Below are 24,078 nucleotides of genomic sequence, written 5' to 3' on the forward strand. Positions count from 1 at the left end.
AGAGTGCTTCCTGCTCTTCAGAGGCTCCAAGTTCAGTTCCCAGCACCTAGAACAGCTCACAACTGCCTGTAACTCCAGGTCCAGAGAACTCAACATCCTCTTCTGGTTTCTGTGGGTACCTGCATTCACCTGTACACTGCCCCCAACCACCAAGGCCGTATGCACATACACATAATTAAAATGTAAAATAAAGTCTTTAAATAACATGAAAATACTCCCTAGGACTAGGTTTTTACCGTTTATTTATTCCACATTTATTTCATTTGTTCTAATTGTGAGCTAAGTATCACATTAGGCATGGTATGAATAAGATATCTCTGGGGTGAGTTGTGAAAGTTGACTTCTCTATAACTGTTCATAATTGTTTCTCTTCTCTTTTGTTTGATCACAGTCTGACTTCACCAAGTCCAATCCACAGTGCAAAGAGTGAATCCATTATAACCCAGTCAGAGGAAAAGGCCGATTTTGTGATTATTCCCTCTGAAGGAATAGAGAACAGAACAGGTACCACCTGCCCACCTGCTTGGGTTGCTTCAAGGGAAGGGTTTTAGCCTGAAGACTTCAGAGGGTTTGATTATCTTCTTTAAGCTTCTGGACTGTGTTTGTCTTCACCGTCTATGCATGCAGGGTCAGGGTCAGCTCGAGAGGGCTCTAATGCCTTTGAGTCAATTAATGTAGTTATCCCTGTACATAATGCCCTTTCTGGTACCGAGCTGTCAAAAAAGCTCACAGCAGCCCTCCCTTAGCTGACTGCCTATGAATTAGGAAATGACATTGAGGCAGTCAGAAGCCTTATTCGGGTAAATAGTTTTTATAATTCCCATTTTGTGAAGATAATTTTGGTTCTTCACTGGCTTAGGTTGGAACCAGGAAGACATAGTTTGAACCAAAATGCCCATGAGAACAGGCAACAAAGAACAGGTCTTGGTATGAGGGCTACAGAAAGGACCACAGAATTCTCTTTGTTTAAACTTTTGAGTCTGTCTTGTTTATCTTTTTTTTTCTCCCCCTACTTAATCATAAAAAAGAAACATGGGAAAGACAAAGTACAAGTGTTAGGTTGAAGTCCACCCATGCATAAGGGTCGCGATGAAACTGAACCCCACAAAAGAAAAAATCTGAAACCGGATCCTTCTTTCCTCTGCTTCCCGTCAAGCATTTGTACGAGTCGGTCAGAACCTGGGTGTGGTGGTGCACATCTGTAACCTCAGCTCCCAGGAGAGTGGTGGTGCACATCTGTAACCTCAGCACTCAGGAGATGGTTGATCACAAATTCAGGGCCAACTAGATTACCTATTGAATTCCAGGCCAGCCTGGGCTACACAGTGAGACATGTCTCAAAACCCAAAACACAAAAGAGTCACCTGTGGAGCCAGAATCTCTTCAGGCTGTGGAGAGAGAGGAGGAGTATTTACTGAGCACTTTCGCTATCAGATATTACTGGGTCCTTCATGTTTTACCTGTCTTAATCTTTACCACGACTTCCATGATTTACTATGCGCTTCTTAGAAGTAAAGAAGCTTGCCCAGAGAGTCCACAGCCATCTGTATTCCGTAGTGCACATGACATGATGATGCATGTAATTACTATAAAGCAGACAAGGACACCAGAGCAAAGAGGTCTTAAAGACAAGGAAATAAACCAGGGAGTAATATTAAAGTTTTGTGAGTTCACTTTGCTAATTTTATTTCAGGATGACTCACAGGATGTTATGTGAAAACGGTTCAGTTATGGCTCAAAGGGGGGAAAGGAATTGGTTTGTCTTAGTTTGGGTTTCTATGGCTGCGGTAAAAACAAAACACCACTACCAAAAGCGACCTGGGGAGGAAAGGGTTGATTTGCCTTAGAAGTTGCAGTCCACTAGGAGGGGAAGCCAAGGCAGGAGCTCAGGGTGGGAACCTGGAGGCAGGAACTGAAGCAGATACCGTGGAGGCACGTAGCCTGCTTACTGGCATGCTCAGTTTGATCCTTACACATCCCAGGACCAGCTGCCCAGGCATGGCCCCACCCACAGTGGCCTGGGCCCTCCCACACCAATCATTAATTAGAAAACGCCCTACAGATTGGCCTGCAGGCAGTCTGATAGAGGTGTTTTCTCATCTGTGGTTCCTCTTCCCAGCTACATCTAGGTTTGTGTCAAGTTAGCAGACACCGGCCAGCACAGGGTTGGTTGACCCAGTCTCCTGTCCAAAGTTCCAGAGTCACCAAAAGGGATTTTACTTTCATCTGTGACTGACGGTTCCTTTGCTTATAAATCAGACTCTGGGAATGTCACTTCCAAGGAGCTGGGAGTACGATCTTTGTGTGCCATAACAAGTGTGCAGGGCCAGGTGCCCTGCTGCTCCCCAGGGTAAGGCTTAAAAGGGCGGACTCTACGAACAGAGCCTGTGCTTTCCCGAGCCTGGTACCCCAGTGAACAGCCAGGTCTTTGTGTCTCACAACCCCACCTAGTGGACAGTCCTGTTGGTCTGTGCAGACAGGTTCAGAAGGCAGGTGACCTGAACCTGTGAAGTACTCTGAGCCCCGTCTGCCGGAAATCGCCTCTCCTCAACATGGACTATTCTCCCACCTTTCATTTCGCAGACGAGACAGGCTCTCCATTATCCCGAGACTGGAGGCCTGGCAGCCCGGGAACGTACCTGGAAGCCACATGGGAAGAGCAGCTACTGGAGCAACAGGAACACTTAGAAAAAGAAATGGAGGAAGCGAAGAAAATGATTTCAGGACTCCAGGTAACCAACCCTTCTGCAGTGTGTTCTTGATGCCCCAGCTAATTATTCCTTTCAAGTCGGTAGTATCAATTGGCAAAGGAAAAAAAAAAAAAACCAAAACACCTGATTTTATTGTGTGTGAGTAGTGCACAGAGAGCGAAAATTCCTTATTTGTGAGTGTTTGAAGTGGACTTTGGAACTCTTGTTTACAGTCCAGCTGTTAGGATTTGTGCAAGCTCGGGAGCCCCGACTGACCCTGTTTTGTAGGTAGGTGTCTTCTCGACTCCACAGACCTGCAGCTGCAGCTTACAGCAAAGCCTGCCTCTCAGGAACTCAGCAGCAGAGATTTCAAGAGGCACGAATACCTTCAGGTTTCCATTTGAGTCTAGCGGAGGGACCTGGCTCCGTCCTAACTCATCAGCAGCTGCTGCCCAGGCAAGCGGTCTGCTAGCAGAGGTTTCCTTGAACAGCAAAGCCCTTCGGTTGTTCCCACACCTGCGTTATCACCCGGGGGAATCTCCCCCAGAGACTGACTGACCCACTTGACATAGAGCCCACCCCGTGACCCCCTCGATCCTCTGTTTGGAGGAGTCCGCGTAGTGTGCTGATTGACCCCGAAATTGCCTAGGAATATTCCATTCTGTTGGCGCTGGGAACCGCACCAGTTTTGAATTGTGAAATATTTATGGACACATAAACAAAGCCCACATTATGTGTGAGGCTCTGGCAGGCGGTGGAGGGCGTGCTTCCAGCCAGCCCGCAACAGGGTGGGGACACAAAAGGTTCCCAAAGAGAAAAGGGGATTGGTGCTTTGGTAAAACAATTTGCATAATGTGTGCCCTAGGAACCTACACCGATTCGAGGAATGTTTACATCCACCTAAACATTCCCCAAGCAATTGGTGGTGTCTGCTTCTTGCTCTGTATTAAAATAATTTTTAAAAATATCTGTTGGATTCCTTTCTGCCACTCAGTAAGGAATATCTTAATGGTTTGTTGTTGTTTTAATAGGAAGTGTTCTATGCATTTGGGGGGTTTTACCTAACCAGGTTCCCCACACACACATCCCAGGGACAATTTGTGTTATGTGAACAAAGCATGGGTAGCTATCAGTTTGGCTCTGTTTGATTTGCATTCCTTAGTTTGGGAGAAATTCAATGACCGATGAAACAGAAAAATAAAAAGGAAAGAAAGCTGACAGGCAGAAAAACAAGATCCTAATATTTCCTTTGGACAGAGGTGTTTTAATTTGCTGTCACGTGATGACAATTAGGAGGCTGTCTCACTGAAGAGTACAAAAGGGTTCCCAGCATCCACTGGACTTCTTAACTCTTTCAGTGATGAACAAGTTGTATGCCAAGTCACATCCAGGATTTGTGACTTATTACTATGCCATAATTAGAGACCATTGAAGAGTCTGCCCCTGGGGTTACTATTTCTGAGATGAGGTCCCCATGTCTGAGGTCCCTGCTTCTGTAGTTCCCTGCAGCCCTGGGGCTGTGTGCCTGCCTCTCACCATTGACTCCATGGGAAAACCAAGTTCATTTGGTTTTCTCAAACATTATTATTAGTGTTTAGTAGAGGAACGGTTGGCTGGATTCTAAACATTCATCATCATCATGAATTTGTGTTATATTTACTAGAAGACGTTTTATTTAAACTCTGATTCTGTCTTTCGAGTTGAAACAAAACTGTGACAAATAAGGACAGAATTTCCATCTTTAACTCACCTGATACATCTCATAACACCTACCCGAGCAGGCAGATCTCTAAATTTGGAGGCCCTAAAGTATACTGGATGCTGCTTTAAGCATAGGATTCTGGGCTGGTGAGATGGCTGGGCAGGCAGAGGCACGGGCTGCCAAGTCTGAGGATCTGAGTTCGATCCCTGGGACCCACATAGTGAGAGGGGAGAACTAATGCCTGAAAGTTGTCCTCTGACTTCCCCATGTGTCCCATGACTCACACACCCACACCCACACATACACACAAATATGCACACCAGAAAGACGGCTCAGCTGTTCAGAGCATGTTTTCAGAGCATGTTCTGCTTTTACGGAAGGCTTGAGTCCATGTCCCAACACACCAGTGAGACAAGAACTGTAACTCCATATCTAGGCTATCCAACACCCTCTTCTGGTCTCCATGGACACTGAACTCATGTGCACAAACCCATACCGAGACATTAAAAATAAATTTTGTCAGAGTGAGGTGTTGCATGGAGGCAGAGGCAGATCTTTCTGAGTTTGAGGCCCGCCTGGGCTTCATAGTGAATTACAGATCAGCCAGGGCTGCATAGTAAGATCCTATCTCAATCAATCAATAAATAAATAATAAAAATAAATTTCAAAATAAGTAAAATGTAAAAGGAAAGGAATGAGATTACAAACTATAAATACCATGTTAGGTGTGGGTTCTGGGGAGAGGCAGCGTCCTAGGGCCCCAAAGCCGGAGCTTCCAAAGCTTCAGGGTGTATCTGCCTCCTTTGTCCTCACTAATGCACTAATGAAAAACAGCCTGGAGTTGAAATGAACGAGGCCATCTCTGTAAAGATTTTTCTTTCTTCTATTCATGTTGCCTTAGGGGGTGAAAATGCAGAATTACTAAAACAAACAAACAAAGAGCAAACAGTCCCAAGGCCGCGTTTTTCAATGGATTTCAAACAGTTTATTGTAATGCACATCTCTGAGCCAGGATGATTCCACACTGATTTTAGATCCCCTTTCAGCTGGCAGAGCTGTGTTTGAACAACTCTAGTTTGAAATGTGTTTGGACACTTCTGAAGGGAAGGTTTGTTAGTAATTCTCAGAGCAGAGGGTCCGTGTGTATCCAGAAATATGAAAATGATCCATGGGATTTGGAGTGTAGCTCAGTAGTTTGTGCCTTTGTAGTTTGCATGGGTTTCTAGGTCTGATCCTTATCGCGTTGTAAACTAGGCATGGTGGTACATGTTTGAAATCCCAGCACGTGAGAGGTAGAGACAGGAGGATCAGAAGTTCAAAGCCACCCTCTGCTGTTTAAAGCCAGCCTGGGATACATGAGACTCTGTTTGAAATTGGGGGAAGGGACCTATAACAAGGACCTCTAGAAGGAGCTGTGCACAGTCAGGACCATTGGAAATGACCAGAGGTTATCATCTAGCTTCCTTCAGGAATCAGTTATCTGGTGATTTCCATTTGTGGTGAACCTACCAAACCTTGCTCTAGACTGAATCAGGTGTCAGGGGGTTCAGTTTCTTCCTCCCTTTGTGGTTTATCCAGGCCTTACTACTCAATGGATCCTTACCTGAAGATGAACAGGAAAGACCCTTGGCCCTCTGTGAACCAGGAGTCAATCCCGAGGAACAGCTGGTGAGCTCCATTTTTGTGGCTCCATACTAGGCCTGGCTTGTTTCCACACTTGACCTCACCTGTTTGAAATACTCCCTCCTGACTCATGGAGTTTGTCTACGATTTGGTTACTCCTTCCTGGTTTCTTCATTGATTTAATCAACAGATGTCCAGCAAATGCTGACTCTTTGAGTCAGACACTGGTCCAAGGTGCTAGAGATGCGATATTGACCAAAAATACTTAAGGCCCTACTCCCCTGCAGCTTATGGTCGGCCCCCGAAGCCTTTCTTTTCTCTATGGAACGATGCGCACGCGTCTCAGCACCTTGGACCAGTCTTACAGTCACTGGGCAGTGTCATCTGCCTTCCGGGTCTTCACTCACTCCCCATGTGCTTCTCACAGACGGATTTCCAACTCAGATCTCTCTGCAGAGTTGTTGAGTTGTGCGTGCACACACAGCCGCTTGCTCATAGTCTCCATTAGTGGATGCTGGACGCACCTCAGTTTCAGTGGGTCCTCAACGAAGTATTTCTTTCCTCTACGTAACCACAGAGTCAGTTTGTCCTTCTGTATGTGTGCCCCAAACGGAAACCCGGATAGCATCCTCGAATTCCTTCTGATCTTCCCCTCATGGCCAGTGTCTCCATTTTCACAACCACTACTTAGCCAGCATCCTAGCAACCTCCTGGCAGGTTTTGCTGAATCTAGAGTCTTCTTCTAACCTCTTCTTCATTTTCAATAACATTACAAGAATAATTTAAGGATAATTTTATTTTGTCTTCCGTTTGTATAAAATTTTTCACCGATGGGGCTGGAGAGAGAGGGCTCAGTGGTTAAGAGTACTTAACCTGAGTTTAGCTCCCAGCACCCATGTCAGGTGGGTCCCTGCAATTCTAGAGGATTTTTTTTTTTACCTCTAGCCTCCCAGGCTACTGCACTCACATGCACATGCTGCCTAGGCAGACACACACAGCTGCACATAATTAGAAAGAATAAAAATAAATACTTTAAAAAATTATATTAATTCCAGCCGGGCGGTGGTGGCGCACGCCTTTAATCCCAGCACTCAGGAGGCAGAGGCAGGTGGATCTCTGTGAGTTCGAGGCCAGCCTGGGCTACCAAGTGAGCTCCAGGAAAGGCACAAAGCTACACAGAGAAACCCTGTCTCGAAAAACCAAAAAAAAAAAAAAAATTATATTAATTCCCCCATTGGCCTCATTGGCCCTTCATGGTCTAGCTCCCATTTCCCTTTTCAGCTTCGTCTCTTCTTCTCTGACTCCATCTCCTCCTCCCAGTATACCCACACTTACCCTAGACTTCATCCATATTGTTTTATGCCATGCGTTTTGGCATATGCTTATATCAGAGGGCATGTGTCCACAGTATGGAAGTGGTTTCTAGTAGGTGCTCAATGAGTGTTTGTTGAATGAATGAATGTCTATGAACTTAACAGTACAAGTGCATGGCCATCTATCTCTGTCTTACATTCAGATTATAATCCGAAGCCGTCTGGATCAGAGTATGGAGGAGAATCAAGACCTCAAGGTAGGACAGGACATGTACATTTTCCCCCTTTGAAAAGAATTGTGGGAATATCACGGGGCAGCTTTGGGAAAATTCTGGGAAGGGAAAGTGATGCAGTGCCAGGGAGCTAGCTGGATCTTACCTGGGTTAGGTCTTTCCTTGAAAGAGAGAGGCACATCTAAACAGTCTCACAATGGAGGCACCTTTTTAATCTTAATGCTCTATAGTAGTTTTCTGTATTATTTTGGGGGTACCTTTCTGTAGTTTGAAATATTTCTATATTTCTTTTTCTCTTTTGGTGTTTTGAGACAGGGTTTCTCTGTGTAGCGTGTAGTTTTGGAGCCTGTCCTGGAACTCGCTCTGTAGACCAGGCTGGGCTCGAACTCACCTGCCTCTGCCTCCTGAGTGCTGGGATTAAAGGCGTGCGCCACCACGCCTGGCTCTATATTTCTTTTTGATTTGAGAGAAAAAGATGAGTCTGGACTGGGCATGGTGGTACATAAATTAGAGTCTAGCCTGATCTACATGCTGAGTTCCAGGCCAACCAGAACTACATAGTCAGAACCTACCTCAAGAGAAGGAGAGGGTGTGTACTATTAGTGTATTCCATTTTCCAGAGTTCTTTTAGGTCAGTACTGTTGTTGTTGTTGTTGTTTTGGGGGTTGTCTGATTGTTTTAATTTTGAGTCAGCATTGGGGCTGTAGATCAGTGGTGGAGTGCTTGCCTAGTATGCGCAAGGTGCTGTTTCAACTCTGATACCATAATATAATAAAAAACAAGAGAACTGAGTCCTAGGTATCTAACTAGGGCATATAGGTCAGTGGTAGAGTATTATGACTGAGCATATCTCCCCAGAAATATGCCACACACAGACCTGCATTTTTGATAACTTTTGAGCCCATCTGTTGGAGCCAGGTTAGAACCCAATTTTAGATATACTAATTATGAATCATTTCTGACATAATAGCTAGAGACGGGCCCCGGTCACGTAACAGGCACTGCTCTCCTCAAATCCCTCTTTTTAGTTGCAGTCATACATATGGAGATTTCATTACTCAATTTTCTATTATAAAACCAAATTCGTTTTTGTTTGGACCACAAAGAACAATAGCCCCAGTCCACAAAGAACAAGAGCTCTTTGGAGAATCAGAAGCATGCCAACCCTTTGTCGAAGTTAAATGAAATCGAAATAACTATCCAACAACAGCAGACAGGGGCATATCACGCATTTAGTGGACATTTAGATGATGTGGTCAGGTTTTCCTGTTGGTGGAGAGCCTTTGGGGCTGGATGGGGTGTCTTCTTTCTCAGCACGAGTCTTCTCTACCTGGGCAGCTCAGCAGTGGTTGCCACAGAGGACAGAGGGGTCTTAGTCTTGTTCCCGAGGGTCAGTCTTGACTGCTTTCAGGGACTCCATCTGCTCTGTACCTCGGCTGATGGGTTAATCTTCATGGAATGGCCAACCGGGTTTTGTCTTCCTGCTGACAGAATGAGGTAATGCTTATGAAGCAACTCAGATGCCACCATCTGATCTCACTGTATTTGGTTTATAGAAAGAGCTGCTGAAATGCAAACAGGACGCCAGAAACTTGCAGGGGATAAAGGTAAAAGGAAGACATTCAATTCTCTCTCTCTTCTATTTTATGTTTCGTAAGCCTCTGTGAGGTAGAGTGATCTATTAGTGAGTGTTGAGGCCAGGTACTCAGGTTGGGGACTGTTGGGATTTCCCAGGAGTCTTTAACAGACTTGGTGCCAGGAGTCTAGAGAGGGCTTTGTGGTGGGTAGAGACATGCTGAGGAAGACATCTTTGTTTTGCTGAGGCTTGTGTCTCAGAGTTATGACTCATGGGGCTGTCATGTGCTTCTGCCACCTTGATTTTCTCTGTGTGAAAGCACTCTCTCAGTTCAAAAGGATGCCCTTTTTAGGAAAAAAACGAAAAAGGAGCAATGTTGGAATGGTTAATAACATTCAAACAGTTTAAAGACACAAAAGGGTAGACCGTGAAAGTTCTCCCACCAGCTCTGCCCTACCCCACCCCACCCCACCCCACTGCCATCTCAACCAGTTTTGTCCCCTGGAGACAACCTATCAGTTATCCAATATGTCTGTTTATTGTTTTCTCCCACTTTTCAATCAAAACGATAGTGCACGGCAAACACAGCTTGGCCCTGTGTTTCTTCCACTTAGCAGCGTGTGAAATTTGGGAGATTGTTCTACTTTAGGAAAGACCATTTTAGGTCTTCTTTATACTTGCGCATTGCTCTTCTTTTTAATTTTTATCATTTATGTGTATGGCTGTTTTGCCTGCATGTATGTTTGCACCACTTGCATGCCTGGTAACCGAGGAGCCCAGAAGAGGGTGTTGGATCCCCTGGAACTGGAGATACAAGTGGTTGTGAGCTTCCATATTGTGCTGGGAATTGAACTCAGATCCTTTGGAAGAGCAACCAGTGTGCTTAACAACTAAGCCATCTCTAATAATCTTGTGATATTTTAGACTAGCTACTTTGGGAGAGCTATTTTGCTTATGTATACAATGCTTGAGCTAATAACCTTGAATATATGTTATTTACCCAAATGGGATTATAACATCTGAGTATTCATCTAACGCTCCTACTGTTCCCCTGTCTGCACAAACTTTCATTAACTAGCCAAGATTAACTCAGTAACATTTTCCAAAGCACATTCAGTAACCTCAGTGCTTTGAAGTATTTCAAAACAGAAATGTTCCTTTTGGTTAAATAAAGTTTGAGAAATTCCTGATAGGCTTGAAGATTCATTGTGAATAATATCACATTGAAGGATCTCGGAAGGTAAATCAAAGAAACTGGCTTGGGGATGGAGAGATTGCTCATTGGTTAAGAGAGTTCTCGCCGCCGGGCGGTGGTGGCGCACACCTTTAATCTCAGCACTCGGGAGGCAGAGCCAGGCAGATCTTTGTGAGTTCGAGGCCAGCCTGGACTACCAAGTGAGTACCAGGAAAAGGCGCAAAGCTACACAGAGAAACACTGTCTCGAAAAACCAAGGGAAAAAAAAGAGAGAGAGTTCTCACTCTTATAGAGGACCTGACCTCCATTGACAGACAGACACACAGACACACACATGTGCATACTCTGCAAATAAAAATAAAAGCGTTGAAAACTGAAGATATAGCCCCCAAAACTTTTAGAATAGCTGGCCACAGAAGCTCCTCTTCCCCTAACTCATTCTCTAACATCTATCCTGGGGAGTGCACTTTGGAAATGTGCTAGGCTACAAATGCCAGGGACAGCTTGGCCTCTGCCATGTATTGACCTATCCGCTGGATAATTAAAAAGGGGTTCCCTACTGGGCCTGGTACATACTTGTGATCCTACCATTTTTGAAGGTTGGGGTAAGAGAACCATGAATTCAAGGCCAGACTGTACTACCTAGAGCAGTGGTTCTCAACCTGTGGGTCGTGACCACTTTGGGGACAAATGACCCTTTCACAGGAGTTGCCTAAGCCCATCAGAAATATCAGATGTTTACATCATGATTCATAACAGCAGCAAAATTAAGGTTATGATATAGCAATGAAAACAATTTTCTGGTTGGAGGTCACCATAACATGAGGAGGTAATATTAGGGGATCACAGCCCTAGGAAGGTTGAGAACCACTGCTCTAGGAAATGGGGGCTGGACAGAGAGGAGAGGGCACTAAGTCGGGTGGAGTACTATATACCCAAGAAGTAGACGAGAAAATCCAGGAGAGAGGAGGATCACACTGTTCAAGGTCAGTGTCCTCCAAGTAGGACGTGATGGACGTTTAATGTGGATCTAGGCCTGTCTGATCTCAAAAGCTACCCCCTGCCCCTGCCTGACTAGGACACCAGGATCCCAGGGATGAGCTGTAGGTGAGGGAAAACCAGGTTTCTCTCAGTAGGACAGGGGATGGGATTTCCCAGTAGATGATGGTGTCTTGGACGAGGAGAGGAAAATCTCTACCCAGGTCCTTGTGGCAAGGTCCTTGTTATTCCTTTCATCCCCTAGTTTGACAGAACTGATGCTCAATGCACAGTGAGGAGCTTAGTAAGAAGTGCTCTCTGGCCCGGTGATGGATTAGATTAAGGCTGCAAAGTGGGTGTCCTTATTCCCCCAGGATGCCCTGCAACAGCGGTTGACTCAGCAGGACACATCTGTTCTTCAGCTCAAGCAAGAGCTTCTGAGGGCGAATATGGACAAGGATGAGCTGCACAACCAGAATGTGAGTTAAGTGTGTGGCCAATGACCTCAGAGAGCCCATTAGTCACCTAGGATGCTATGTGAAGCGCTGTTCAGTCTGTCCTTGTAGTCTCTTTATTTTGCTCCTGGGTGCCTCCCTTCCATGTCTATAGTTATTTTTATTCCCGTAAGACTAATTTCTGGTCTTAGGTCACAGCACCTAGGCCTACAGCACCCTGGATGGTCCTTGACTCAGCTTGGGGAACACTAAGGCCAAATTGTGTTTCCACAGTCTGCTTAAAAGACGTGGCGAGCTGGCGTGTGTTTCTGTCCCAGCCCGCCCTCTCTGTGCCGTATACCGTAACTGTTGTTAATTCTTGTTACCAAGTGGCTGGTTTCCCTAAGGGCTGGCATACGACACCTTCATGCCACTGAATTCTTTCTTCCCTTTGCAGGTGGATCTGCAGAGGAAGCTAGACGAGAGGAACCGGCTCTTAGGAGAATATAAAGTAAGAAATGCCCTCCCAGCAGCCTTTTGTGAATAGCCCGTGTTAGCTGATGCTCAAAGAGCACATCCATATTCAGCTCTGTCTTTGCTCTCTGGTAGGAAATCTTTCCATTAGCTCTGGAGCACAGACAGCATACCTCTGGAAAGGAGCTTAGCACAGGAACATGGGAACAGTCGGTGGCAGGCTCGCCTCTATCTCAGAAGAGAGAATGGCCCATAGTCCCCCGTACAGGCAGTTTGCTCCCTTTTTGCCTTTCTAAGAATCCTGGCACCACATAAAACTGTTAGAGTGCGGAAAGCCTTCCAGGTACAGAGTGAAGAAAGCCTGTGTGCCTGAGGCTCTTCTTCTCACAGGGTAGGTCTCACGGAGTGTGAACCACTTGATGGCCTTGTGTTTGCCACACCTCTGACAGCTTATCTCCGTTGCAGAAAGAGCTCGGGCAGAAGGACCGCCTCCTTCAGCAGCAGCAGGCCAAGTTGGAAGAAGCACTGCGCAAACTCTCGGATGCCAGTTACCAGCAGGTCAGGACGCCGCAGCCACTGGCCTGCCTGGCCCCTTGGCCTGAAGAAACTCTTTCCTGATTTGCTGTTTTCCAGGTGGATCTGGAACGGGAGCTGGAGCACAAAGATGTCCTTCTGGCTCACTGCATGAAAAGAGAGGCGGATGAGGTGACCCAGAACTTGGGTTTTCCTTCTCGTGTTTGTTAGAATTCTGTCTAGTGAGGGCATTGAGTGCAGGTTCCAGGGCCTGGGTGTGTAGCTCAGTGGTGGGGCACTTCCCTGATGTGCTCAATATTCCAGGGTCACTCTCCAGCACCGAGGGGACAGGTGGAGGTGGTATTCAGCATCTAACATTTAGAAATGAAATAGGAAATAACAGGAACCCTCTTGGTTATAGTGAAGAGTTACTATACTATACTATAGTGAAGAGTTAAATTACATAAGCAACGGAATACAGTCTTACTAAATCCAGAGTCGGATTTAAGATACATGTGTTCTAGGCCAGGCAGTGAAGCCTTTAATCCCAGCACTCGGGAGGCAGAGGCAGGGGGATCTCTGTTTGTGTGAGGCCAGGAGTTCTAGGACAGCCAGGACTACACAGAGAAACCCTGTCTTGAAAAACAAAACACAACACAAACAATAACGACAACAACAAAAATATGCACGGGCTCTTGCATTCTTGATTACTTAAAACGAAAGAGGACTAGAGTGGCCGTGGGTTTCCAGGCCAAGGTCCAGTTCATTCATTCTGCATTCGAAATACCCACTGAGTGCCAATGCAGCCTTGATACGCAGTGGGGGGAAGGGAGGCCACATCCCACTCACGATGCTAAGAATAGTTTTTCATTTGAGGTGTGTGTGTGTGGGGGGTGTGGGTGTGGGTGTGTGCACGCACACAGGTCTACACACCAGTTCTCATCTTCAACTATGGTTGAAGCAGGGTCTCTCTTGTGCTGTGTATACCCATGAGCTTCTGGGCGATTCTCCCGTCTCCAGCTCCTACCTCACTGTAGAAGTGTGAGGGTTACATGTGTACATCGTTTCATGGAGCTTTTGACGTGGGTTCTCGGGATCAAACTCAGGGTGTCTGGCTTGTGTGGCAAACACTTTTACTCCCTGAGCCGGATCCGCAGGCTCCACCTAACACTTCTGATGTAAGCAGTAAACCAGTCAGTAGTTACATCAGAAAGGGAGGGATGTCAAGGAGAAGATGTCTGTTAACAACTGCCGTTTCTTCTTGATGCTCTAGGTGACGAATTACAACAGCCACAGCTCTCAGCGCAATGGCTTTGTCCTTCCGGTGGCAGGGAGAGGTGCCGCGTCTGTCGCCCACAGAGGGGTAGGTTCCTGGGACCAGAGAACCAGCGGAAGTGAGAACCGTGTCCCAGCCGCCACCAGAGGCTAACTGTACTCCAGGCCTTTGATTCTTGCACCTGATGGGTGTGTACAGATGCAAGGCATCCAGTATCCAAAATTAAAAATCAATTTCTAAAATTAAAAGTTAATGGGAGCTGGAGAGATGGTTCAGCGGTTAAGAGCTCTGACTGCTCTTCCAGAAGTGGAACCACAGGGTGGCTCACAGCCATCTATAATGAGATCTGGCGCCCCCTTCTGGCCTGCAGGCATGCATGCAGGCAGAGCACTATGCATAATAAATAAATGAATGAATGAATGAATAAATAAATATATATATATATTTCGAGACAGGGTTTCTCTGTGTAGCTTTGGAGCCTGTCCTGGAACTCACTCTGTAGACCATGCTGGCCTCGGACTCACAGAGATCCACCTGCCTCTGCCTCCCCAGTGCTGGGATTAAAGGTGTGCACCACCTCCGCCCAGCTTAATAAATCTTAAAAAAAAAAATAAATCTTAAAAAAAAAAGAGTTAATTAGTGGGCACACAGTAGGTATCGGAGGAGGCATATTTTCCTCCACAGAACTCAAGGCTCTATCCTAGGAACTTTCCCTTTAATCCTCTTTAGCCCCGTGGTTGGGACAGGGGTAGGAGCAAGGCACTGCACCCGGCCACCAGCCCATCTCTTTCAGCCACAGACCAGTGACCTCCAGCTCGTCCGCGATGCTCTCCGCAGCCTGCGCAACAGCTTCAGTGGCCACGATCCTCAGCATCACACCATCGACAGCCTGGAGCAGGGCATCTCTAGCCTCATGGAGCGTCTGCACGTCATGGAGACGCAGAAGAAACAGGAAAGGAAGGTAACACTGTGATTTCTTGCTTAGGCAAGCTCCGGGGGCAGCCTGGTCTGATGGGCCTTCCTTTATACGAAGGCAGCGCCAAATGACAACAACAACAACAATAATAATAATACTACAAGACCCCGCTGAGGGCTCCAGTCGCGCTTCCTTGGGGCTTCTGTCTCAGGGAGCTGACTGTTGGATGTGGTATGACAATCCAGGGAAGGACTGTGTGGTAACTTGTGCTCAGCAGCTCTGTAGCTGTAAGGAACGGGGGTTCTTGAGTCCCTGGGATTCCTGCTACTTGTTCTCCTCTCCTCCCTCCAAGGGGAGCTGACTCTGGGTGAGCAAACACCTGGGGCGTGCACAGGAAACTAGAGAGCCTTTGTTAGCTGCGCATGCTATTAAGATAAATACGGCACATTTCCTATGTTGTAGTAGGAGATGTCATTTTCGTTTCCCTTCCTGTTTTAAATTCTTGGGCAAATCCTTCCGTTGATAATAAATAACTCTTGACATCGTTATGACTCTCCAGGTTCGGGGCAGGTCACTCAGAACTCAAGCAAGCAGTGAATACCGGGCATCCTGGCCCCCTAATTCAAGTAAGTACACATTACCACAAAGTGAAGGTGTCTGGACTGTTAGACTAGAAATTTGGTTCTCTCTCTCTCTCTCTCTCTCTCTCTCTCTCTCTCTCTCTCTCTCTCTCTCTCCCTCTCTCTGTTCTCTTTTGGTAGCACGCAGAGAGCCTTTCTGTACCGCAGACACTAACTGGCCCATAGGGTGGAGGCCCCAGGTAGACGCCAGCTTGACTTCTCCACGTTCAGTGTGGATGTTGTCTTCAGCCATGAAGCCTTTCTGTCAGTTTGTGGGGCGCCGTCTATCGGCCTGGCAACAGCCGGGGTTGTCTGGGGATTCCCGTGGGGCCTCTTTGGCCAACAACTCCGATGTAAACCAATCCTTGTACTGGAAGCTTCGTTTGGTGACAAGAGATGTGTAGTTGGGGCTCTGTCTTCCCCATTATTTGGCAATTTTATTTAAATTACATTCATAAATGTATATATATTAGAAAGTTTCTTCATACTTGGTTTCCATACTACTCCTCAAATGGCCCTGATTTTAGCTGTCTTTCCCCGCATTTCCTCCTCTCCCTTCCTCCTCCTCCTCCCTGATCCTTCCATTCCAGCTCCCCACATCCATCCATAACTATCGATTCTATTTCCCTTTCCTAAGGGGATCTATCTGCCCCTCCCCCCAGGCCCTTACTCTGCTCCTGAGCTCTGTGGATCTGTGTATTGTACCTTGGCTATCATTAACGTAACATCTAATATGCACATATAAGTGAATACACACCGTGTTTGTCTTACGCACTTGTCTTAGTTAGGGTTTCTATTGCTGCAATGAAACACCATGACCAAAAGGCAAGTTGGGGAGGAAAAGGTTTATTATTTGGCTTACACTTCAGCACTGCTGTTCATCACTGAAGGAAGTCAGGACAGGAACTCAAACAGGGCAGGATCCCGGAGGCAGGAGCTGATGCAGAGGCCATGGAGGGGTGCTGCTTACTGGCTTGCTTTTTATGGCTTGCTCAGCCCCCCTTTTTATAGAACCTAGGACCAGCAGCCCAGAGACAGCACCACCCACCTTGGGCTGGGCACTCCCTCATTGATCACTAAAAGAGAAAATGCCCGACAGCTGGATCTCAAGGAGGCATTTCCCCAGCTCAGGCTCCTTCCTCTGATGAGTCTAGCTTGTGTCAAGTTGACACACAAAACCACCCAGTACAGCACATATAAGCAAGCAAGTACACACCACATTTGTCTTTCAGGGCCTGGGATACCTCACTCAGGATGATTTTTTTCTAGATCCATCTATTTACCTGTGAATTTCATGCTTTCCTTCTTTTTAATGGCTGGGTAATATTCCATTGTGTAAATGTACCATATTTTTTAAATCCATCCTTCTGTTGAGGAACATCTAGGTTGATTCCAGTTTTGCGCTATTATGAATAGAGAAGCAATGAATATGGTTGACCAGGTGTCTCTGTGGTAGGATGAAGTGTCCTTTTGGGTATATGCCCAAGAGTGGTATAGCTGGATCCTGAGATACATCTATTCCCATCTTCCTGAGGGACTGCCACACTGATTTCCACAGTGTCTGTTCAAGTCTGCACCCCCACCAGCAATGGATGAGTGTTCCCCGTACTCCACATCCTCACCAGCATGAGCTGTTGCTTGTTTTATTGATCTTGGCCATTCTGGTGGATGTAAGATGAAATCTCAAAGTAGCTTTGATTTGCATTTCCCTGATGGTTAAGGATGCTGAACATTTCTTTAAAGTGTTTCCTCAACTGTTGTTTTTATCTAAGTTGTTCTATTACCAATAAAGCCTCAGATATTGGGGTAAAAACCTGATAGATCAAAGAAGTGGAGGAGAAACCAGCTGACCTTCCTTTTTTTTTTTTTAAACTGGAGACCCAGCAAGCGCCTCTCTCTCCACACGTCCCAGTTCAAAGAGACCACGAAATCCTTAAGTCTCTCCATATTCCTTCCTGTGTGTCTTCTCCACCCGTGTTCTTGGCTTCTCTATGGCCAACTCTAGCTGTGCCCCCTGATTCAGGGTTAACTTTATCAACACAGTCTCAGGGTGTCACAGTGCAATCAAATATCCCACAACACTGAGCCGTTTGAGTTTCCTCTTGAGAATTCTGTTTGGATTTGTACCCCATTTTTAATTGGGTTGTGTTCTTTATATATTTTGGATATTAGAGCCCTATCAGATGTGTAGTTGGTGAAAATCTCCTCCCATTTTGTAGGCTGCTGTTTTGTCCAAATGATGGTGTCCTTTGCCGCACAGAAGCGTTTCAGTTTCATGAGGTCCTGTTTATTAATTGTTGATCTTAGTGCCTGCACTACTGGTGTTCTGTTCAGGAAGTCATCTTTTGTGCCAGTGTGTTCAAGGCTATTCCCCTTTCTCTTCTGTCAGGTTCAGTGTATCTAGTTTTATGTTGAGGTGTTTGACCCATCTGGAGTTGAGTTTTGTGCAGGGTGATAAGTATGAATTTGGATTCATCTACATGCATACATCCAGTCTGACCTGCAGCATTTGTTGTAGATGCTGTTGTTGTTGTGATTTTTTTGTGTGTGTGTGTATTTCTGGCTTCTTTATCAAAAATTAGGTGTTCATAGGCATGTGGATTTATGTCTGGGTCTTTAATTTGATTCCATTGATCAGTGTATCTGTTTTTGTGCCAATCAGGAATTTTGTTATTTTCATACTTCCAGTTTCTGGGTAGATTTTTTTTTTCAGTGCTTCGCTTTTATGATTTTTTTTTTCTGAGCAAACAAGAGTCATATTATCCCTAGGATTATGAGGGCTCATGACGTCACCACCATCAGCCATATGGAGAATGCTGCTGACGTGGGCTGAAATGTCTGGAAACTATGCAAAATTCAAAACATTCATGCTGAATAAACCATAAAGCAAAAAACATATATCTAGATCACTCTGGTTTCAGATCACACACACACACACACACACACACACACACACATTTTTTTAGGGGCAGGGAGTTCAATTTCTTTGAATTCAATTTTCTGAGAGTCCAAGTCATTCATTTAAGGCCTGCTAAATATTTGCACCACCTAGTGGCCATCCTTAGGAAGTGTGTTTGAACCAGCTCCCGAGTCCTCATCCATTTTCCTCTGGTTGGTTCAACTTGTTGGGGCTGCTCCACCTGGACATTCTCACTGTAGTAGACATTTTGAATCTTGGTTCAGTAATGTTTGAATTCTCTCATTTTTTCTTTTACCCGGGCCCAATTTTAAGGCATCCAAACAAGTTATATGAAGATCAAATAGCTGACTAGAACCAACTTGTGTATGTGTGTGTGTGCAGTTTATTTTTCCTTTCCCCCCATGTGTGTAAGTGTTTTGCCTGCATGTACAGCTGTGCACCACTTGGGTGAGTGGTACCTGTGGAGGCCAAGAGAGGGCATTAGTTCCCCTGGTTACAGTCGTGAGCCACCTTGTGGGTGGTGGGAATTGGACCTAGGTCCTCTGGAAGAGCAGCCAGTGCTCTAAACTGTAGTTATTTCTCCATTGCATATGTACAGTTTCTAAAACCATACAAACACTGGGCACGGTAGCACATGCCTGGCACTTGGGAGCTTGAAGCAGAAGGCTATAAATTTGAGACCCTCCATAGTGAGACTCTGTAGCCGGGGTTTTTCTGCCTTGCCCACAGTCAGGACAAATCTTTGTCACCCGCCAGTCCCACAGCCGCTCAGACCCAACCAAGTAAACACAGAGACTTATATAGCTTACAAACTGTATGGCCGTGGCAGGCTTCTTGCTAACTGTGCTTATAGCTTAAATTAGTCCATTTCCATAAATCTATACCTTGCCACGTGGCTGGTGGCATACCGGCATTTTCACATGCTGCTGGTCATGGCGGCGGCTGCAGTGTCTCTGGTCATGGCGGCGACTGCAGCGTCTCCTTCTGCCTTTCTGTCCTTTTATTTCTCCTCTCTGCTAGTCCCGCCTATCTTTCCTGCCTAGCCACGGCCGATCAGGTTTTATTTATTAACCAATCAGAACAACTTGACATACAGACCATCCCCCAGCACAGCCAAGTGCAGACCATCTCAAACACCTGCACTCAGGCCTGTGGTCCTAATCATCCTCTATACGGACCTGCTGGGTAACGCCACAAAGAACCCAAGAAGGGCTCCCACAAGACATACAAATCATCCCACAGCAAGACTCTGTCTTAAAACAAGAGCAAAATTCCAAAACGAAACAAAAAGACCAGATCAACTGAACCAAAAGTTAAATGTATTTCAGAGGACTCTTGGGGGGAAGATTCTGAAGTTAATTTTGGGACTAAAGTCATCGGTTTCTCTCCCAGCATCAGCATCATCTCACTCAAGGAAATGTTACAATCAGAAATTTGGGAACAGTTTGCTCTTCAAAAACTTGCATATTTCATACTTGGGCAATATTTTAAGGATTTTGCTCTGTGGTCTGTTTTTTCTATTTAAATGTGTTTTGCTTTTTTGAGACAGAGTCTTTCTGTAAACCAGGCTAACTTCAAACTTTATAGCCGGGAATGACCTTGAACTCCTAATCCTCCCCCTTCACCTCCCAGGTGATAAGATTACTGGTATGTATGTAGATCAGTGGTTCTCAACCTTCCTAAGGCTGTGACCCCTTAATAGAGTTCCTCATGTTGTGGTGACCACCAACCATAAAATTATTTTCATTGCTACTTCATAACTGTAATTTTGCTACTGTTGTGAATCATAATGCAAACATCTGATATACAGATGATCGTAGGCAACCCCCGTGGAAAGGTCTTTCAACCCCCAAAGGGGTCATGACCCATAGGTTGAGAACAACTGGTGTAGACCTCTGTAGACCAGGCTGACTTCAAACTCAAAGAGCTCTTCCTGCCTCTGGCTTTTAAATACTGGGCTTAAGGCCGGGCGGTGGTGGCGCACGCCTTTAATCCCAGCACTCGGGAGGCAGAGCCAGGCGGATCTCTGTGAGTTCGAGGCCAGCCTGGGCTACACCAAGTGAGTTCCAGGAAAGGCGCAAAGCTACACAGAGAAACCCTGTCTCGAAAAACCAAAAAAAAAAAAAAAAAAAAAATGCTGGGGTTAAAGTCATGCACCGCCATGCTTTGTTAGGATTTGAATTTGACTGTTATCCCCTCTGATACCTTTCCAAGGCTGGTATGAACTGCCAATGTAGAAGTTCTTGGATATTCTTTTTAAAATAATAAACTCAGTCCTCTACCGTTCTTTCATTAACATATAGTATTATTTAAACTACTAGACTTAGTTCACTTAAATGTTAACCAGAACTTCCAGTGACATCCATTTTCACAAACAGGCCAGCATGTCCCCATCTCATCAGATCAAAAAACCTGTGTCACTATGGAAGCCCTTTAACTACAGACTTCTTTTAATCCCCTACACCAGACTTCTGAACAGGTCATACTTACTCTCTTTCATTTTCTTAAAAAAGTGCTTAACCTTTCTTTATCTACAGTGTGTGTTTGTGAGCCCATGTGCCACAGTCCACATGTAGAGCCTTGAGGACAACTTGCAGGAGTCACCTCCCTTCTACTCTCTGGGTTCCAGCAACCGAACTCAGCTTTGCAGCAAGCGCCCTTACTTGCTGAACCATCTCTCTGGCTCTGTCTTGCCTTTACCACGCAGTGTAGTTCACTCTTACGCTACTCAGTTATTCCATTCATCCTCACTGTTGGGTTGCAGGTGACCTTCTCATTGTGTGGTCAAATGGCTGCATCTCAAGCCTTGCCTTCCATTGTCTTTAGCATTTAATGTTCTCAAACGGTCAGTTCCAGTGCTGAGCAGTGGTGTCCCGATGCCGGCACACTGAGGACCCCTGTAGTACCACTAAAGTCAGACCGTGCAGGTGTGGACGGGAACAAGACGGACTTGCTGCTGCTTTTCATTGTAGTCTCCTGAGCTAGAGTCATCAGTTTTCCTTAGATTCTCTGAATGCTAATTCTTTAACTCCTCCTCTACCTCGCCCTTGGATGTTGATGCCCTGCGATGCCATTTGAGGCCTCATCCCAGACTGTCTCACAGTCTCTTTAGAGATGGCTTTCCATTCCATGTGGCTTCAAGCATTCTTGTATGTGGATTATTTTGACAGTTTTATTCTAATCCCAGAGCTTTTCTGAGCTTCAAGGATATGTATTTGGATGCCAATGAGATGCTCCTCTTCGTAAGTTCAAAGGCACTTGGAATTCTTTCCTCACATTGACTGCAAACTGAGTAGGAAAAATAGAGACTATAAAAATCAGACATCTCAGCAGTGCAGTCTGGGGGCTGCCAATCCACAGCGTCTGGCTGCAGACAAGAATGCTAATCGATGGCACTTGGTCTGACTTTCTGTGTTATCGAATGGAGATAATCTTGAAAGATTTGAGCATTAAATGAAACTCCACCTAGTAAATCACTGGCAAAAGATGGGGGCACACAAGATATGCGAGGCAGTGGTAGCTGCTCAAGAACTCCTTCCGTCCCGCTCTGGCTGTACCTTTTTCTTTTCCATCCCAACCAGTCCCTGCCCTGCCATTGACTCATGAAGAAAAACAATAATTATTTCAGTTAAGGTTTATTTTGTTTATTTGTGTGTGTGTGTGTGTGTGTGTGTGTGTGTGTGTGTGTGTACTACATATATGTGGGTGCCTGCAGAGGCTACAAGAGGGCTTCAGAGCTATCTCTCCTGCCCCTTATTTCAGTAAAGTTAGTGGAATAAAATTGAGAGTTCATTTATAAACCCATACATGTAGTCATTTGACCTGGGACAAGTGGGTATCCTACAACATGGGATCTGTTACCATATTATGTAAAAGATAGACCTATAATACAACTTCTAGAGAAGGAGAAATATACTTTTAGACATGGCATTGGATTTCTGGATATGACATCAAAAGCACGTGCAGCTTTCAAAAATGGAAAGTAACAAGTGTTAACAAAAGATGTGGAGAAAATGGAACTCTTCTGTGTTGCTTTGAGATTCTAAAATGATGTAACCCCTGAAGAAACAGTTTTCCAAAAGGCAAAGCACAGAATTATCACAGGAGAGCTATAGGTATATACCCCAAAGAACTGAAAACAAATGTTCAAAACCAAAAAACCGACACAAATGTCTGTTAACTGAGAAATGATGATATTCAGAAAGGCATAAAGTACTGATATATGATAGAATGTGAATGAACTCTGAAAACACAGTATGCTAAGTACAAGACACCAGACCCCGAAGGACAGTTCACTCTCAAGTGCCTGCCCCACAGAGACAGAGACAGGCGGTCACTGGCGCTTTCTGGCCAGTTTAGTGTCACGCAATCTGTGAGCTCCAGGTTCAGTGACAGACCCTGTCTCAAAAAGGTTAGGCAGAAAGTGACTGAGGAAGACACCTGTCATTGACCTCTGGCTTGCATATCTCCCCCCCCCCCCCCCCCGCACCACAAAGTGAAAAAATACTTTTTTAAAAAGGACATATATTACATATGTACGTTTATATGAGTACCACAGTGCATGTCTGAAGGGCACAGGACAGCTTATGGGAGTCATTTCTTTCCTTCCACCTAACCGCTTTGAAGTTGTCCTGGCTGCTGATTTTGAGAAATGGCAATGGGGGAATTCTGTGAGGCTGGATCACCAGGGCTATTTGTCTTGTCTTTATTGGTGTCTGGTCCTTTTGTTCTGAAAACATACAAACTTTTAAAGGGAACATACATATCTGCATTAACACAAGTATGGAATGTACAGTGTGCACAAGTCAGCTAAAGATGATTTTCTCTTCTATGTTTGAGCAGCTGAAAAGTTATCTGTCAATTTTATAAGTCTGTTTGAACTGCATAACCAAACTGTCATGACGACTCTGTAGCCAACAAGAGTTATCATGTCTCATCTAATCAGAGCTGTTCCCATGTAGAGGCATCAGCATACATGTCACCTGTCTTGTAGTTTTTCTGGGTTTCTTCCTTCATGTCTGCAGCCAAGATTTTCAGGAGGCCTCTCCAGGTCAAAGCTGATCTTTATTAATTTTGAAGGAATCCATACCTCTTTGTTTCCTTTGGAAACACAGGCATAACCTCTCTCTCAACACAACACATTTCTTGACTTCCATTCTGAACTTAAGACATCCTTAAAATATGCTGGTTTAATTCAGCATTTTTTTCATAATCAAATGTCTTTTAGTAGCTGTTGTTTTTTGTTTATTAGCATTTAAAAATTTAAAGTTAATAAAGCACTGTATAGGGTCCAAATGCTCTGTGTTATGATATTTCCCTTCCTTATGTGGCTTATTCTTTTTATATTAATTTAATTTCTCTTCATAGACTTTATTATTTCTAAACTATTTTGTTCTATGTCTGTATATATCCATTTTCTTTTCTTTAGCACCCAAGAACATTTTTAAGCATACTGTACCTGTTCAGAAGTTTTCTTGGTCTGAACCTGGCTTTCTATGTACCTGCAGGCTTCTCTGACCATGTGAGCCAAGCCTTAAAAGGGCAAGCCACCTCTGTGCATCTGTAGGCTCCTTCTGCAGCCTGCCTCTAGCTCTGTCCCCCTAGGGTCCGTCCAT

General features: G+C 45.2%; 1 protein-coding gene across 5 annotated transcripts in view; it reads left to right on the forward strand.

The window, feature by feature from the left end:
* Dixdc1 (DIX domain containing 1) overlaps positions 1-24,078 on the forward strand; it is an 85,959-nt gene that overhangs the window by 49,235 nt on the left and 12,646 nt on the right. For all 5 annotated transcript variants that reach the window (XM_037207501.1, XM_028864906.2, XM_028864908.2 and 2 more), the window contains 12 exons: positions 392-504; positions 2,584-2,732; positions 5,971-6,060; positions 7,532-7,585; positions 9,118-9,168; positions 11,685-11,789; positions 12,202-12,255; positions 12,684-12,776; positions 12,852-12,923; positions 14,005-14,094; positions 14,801-14,968; positions 15,483-15,549. In XM_037207501.1, the coding sequence (XP_037063396.1) occupies positions 392-504; positions 2,584-2,732; positions 5,971-6,060; positions 7,532-7,585; positions 9,118-9,168; positions 11,685-11,789; positions 12,202-12,255; positions 12,684-12,776; positions 12,852-12,923; positions 14,005-14,094; positions 14,801-14,968; positions 15,483-15,549 (1,106 nt within the window). The remainder of the gene's footprint in view (positions 1-391; positions 505-2,583; positions 2,733-5,970; positions 6,061-7,531; positions 7,586-9,117; positions 9,169-11,684; positions 11,790-12,201; positions 12,256-12,683; positions 12,777-12,851; positions 12,924-14,004; positions 14,095-14,800; positions 14,969-15,482; positions 15,550-24,078) is intronic.

The sequence above is a fragment of the Peromyscus leucopus genome, chromosome 7 (genome assembly GCF_004664715.2).
Source record: "Peromyscus leucopus breed LL Stock chromosome 7, UCI_PerLeu_2.1, whole genome shotgun sequence".
Taxonomy (NCBI): Eukaryota; Metazoa; Chordata; class Mammalia; order Rodentia; family Cricetidae; genus Peromyscus; species Peromyscus leucopus.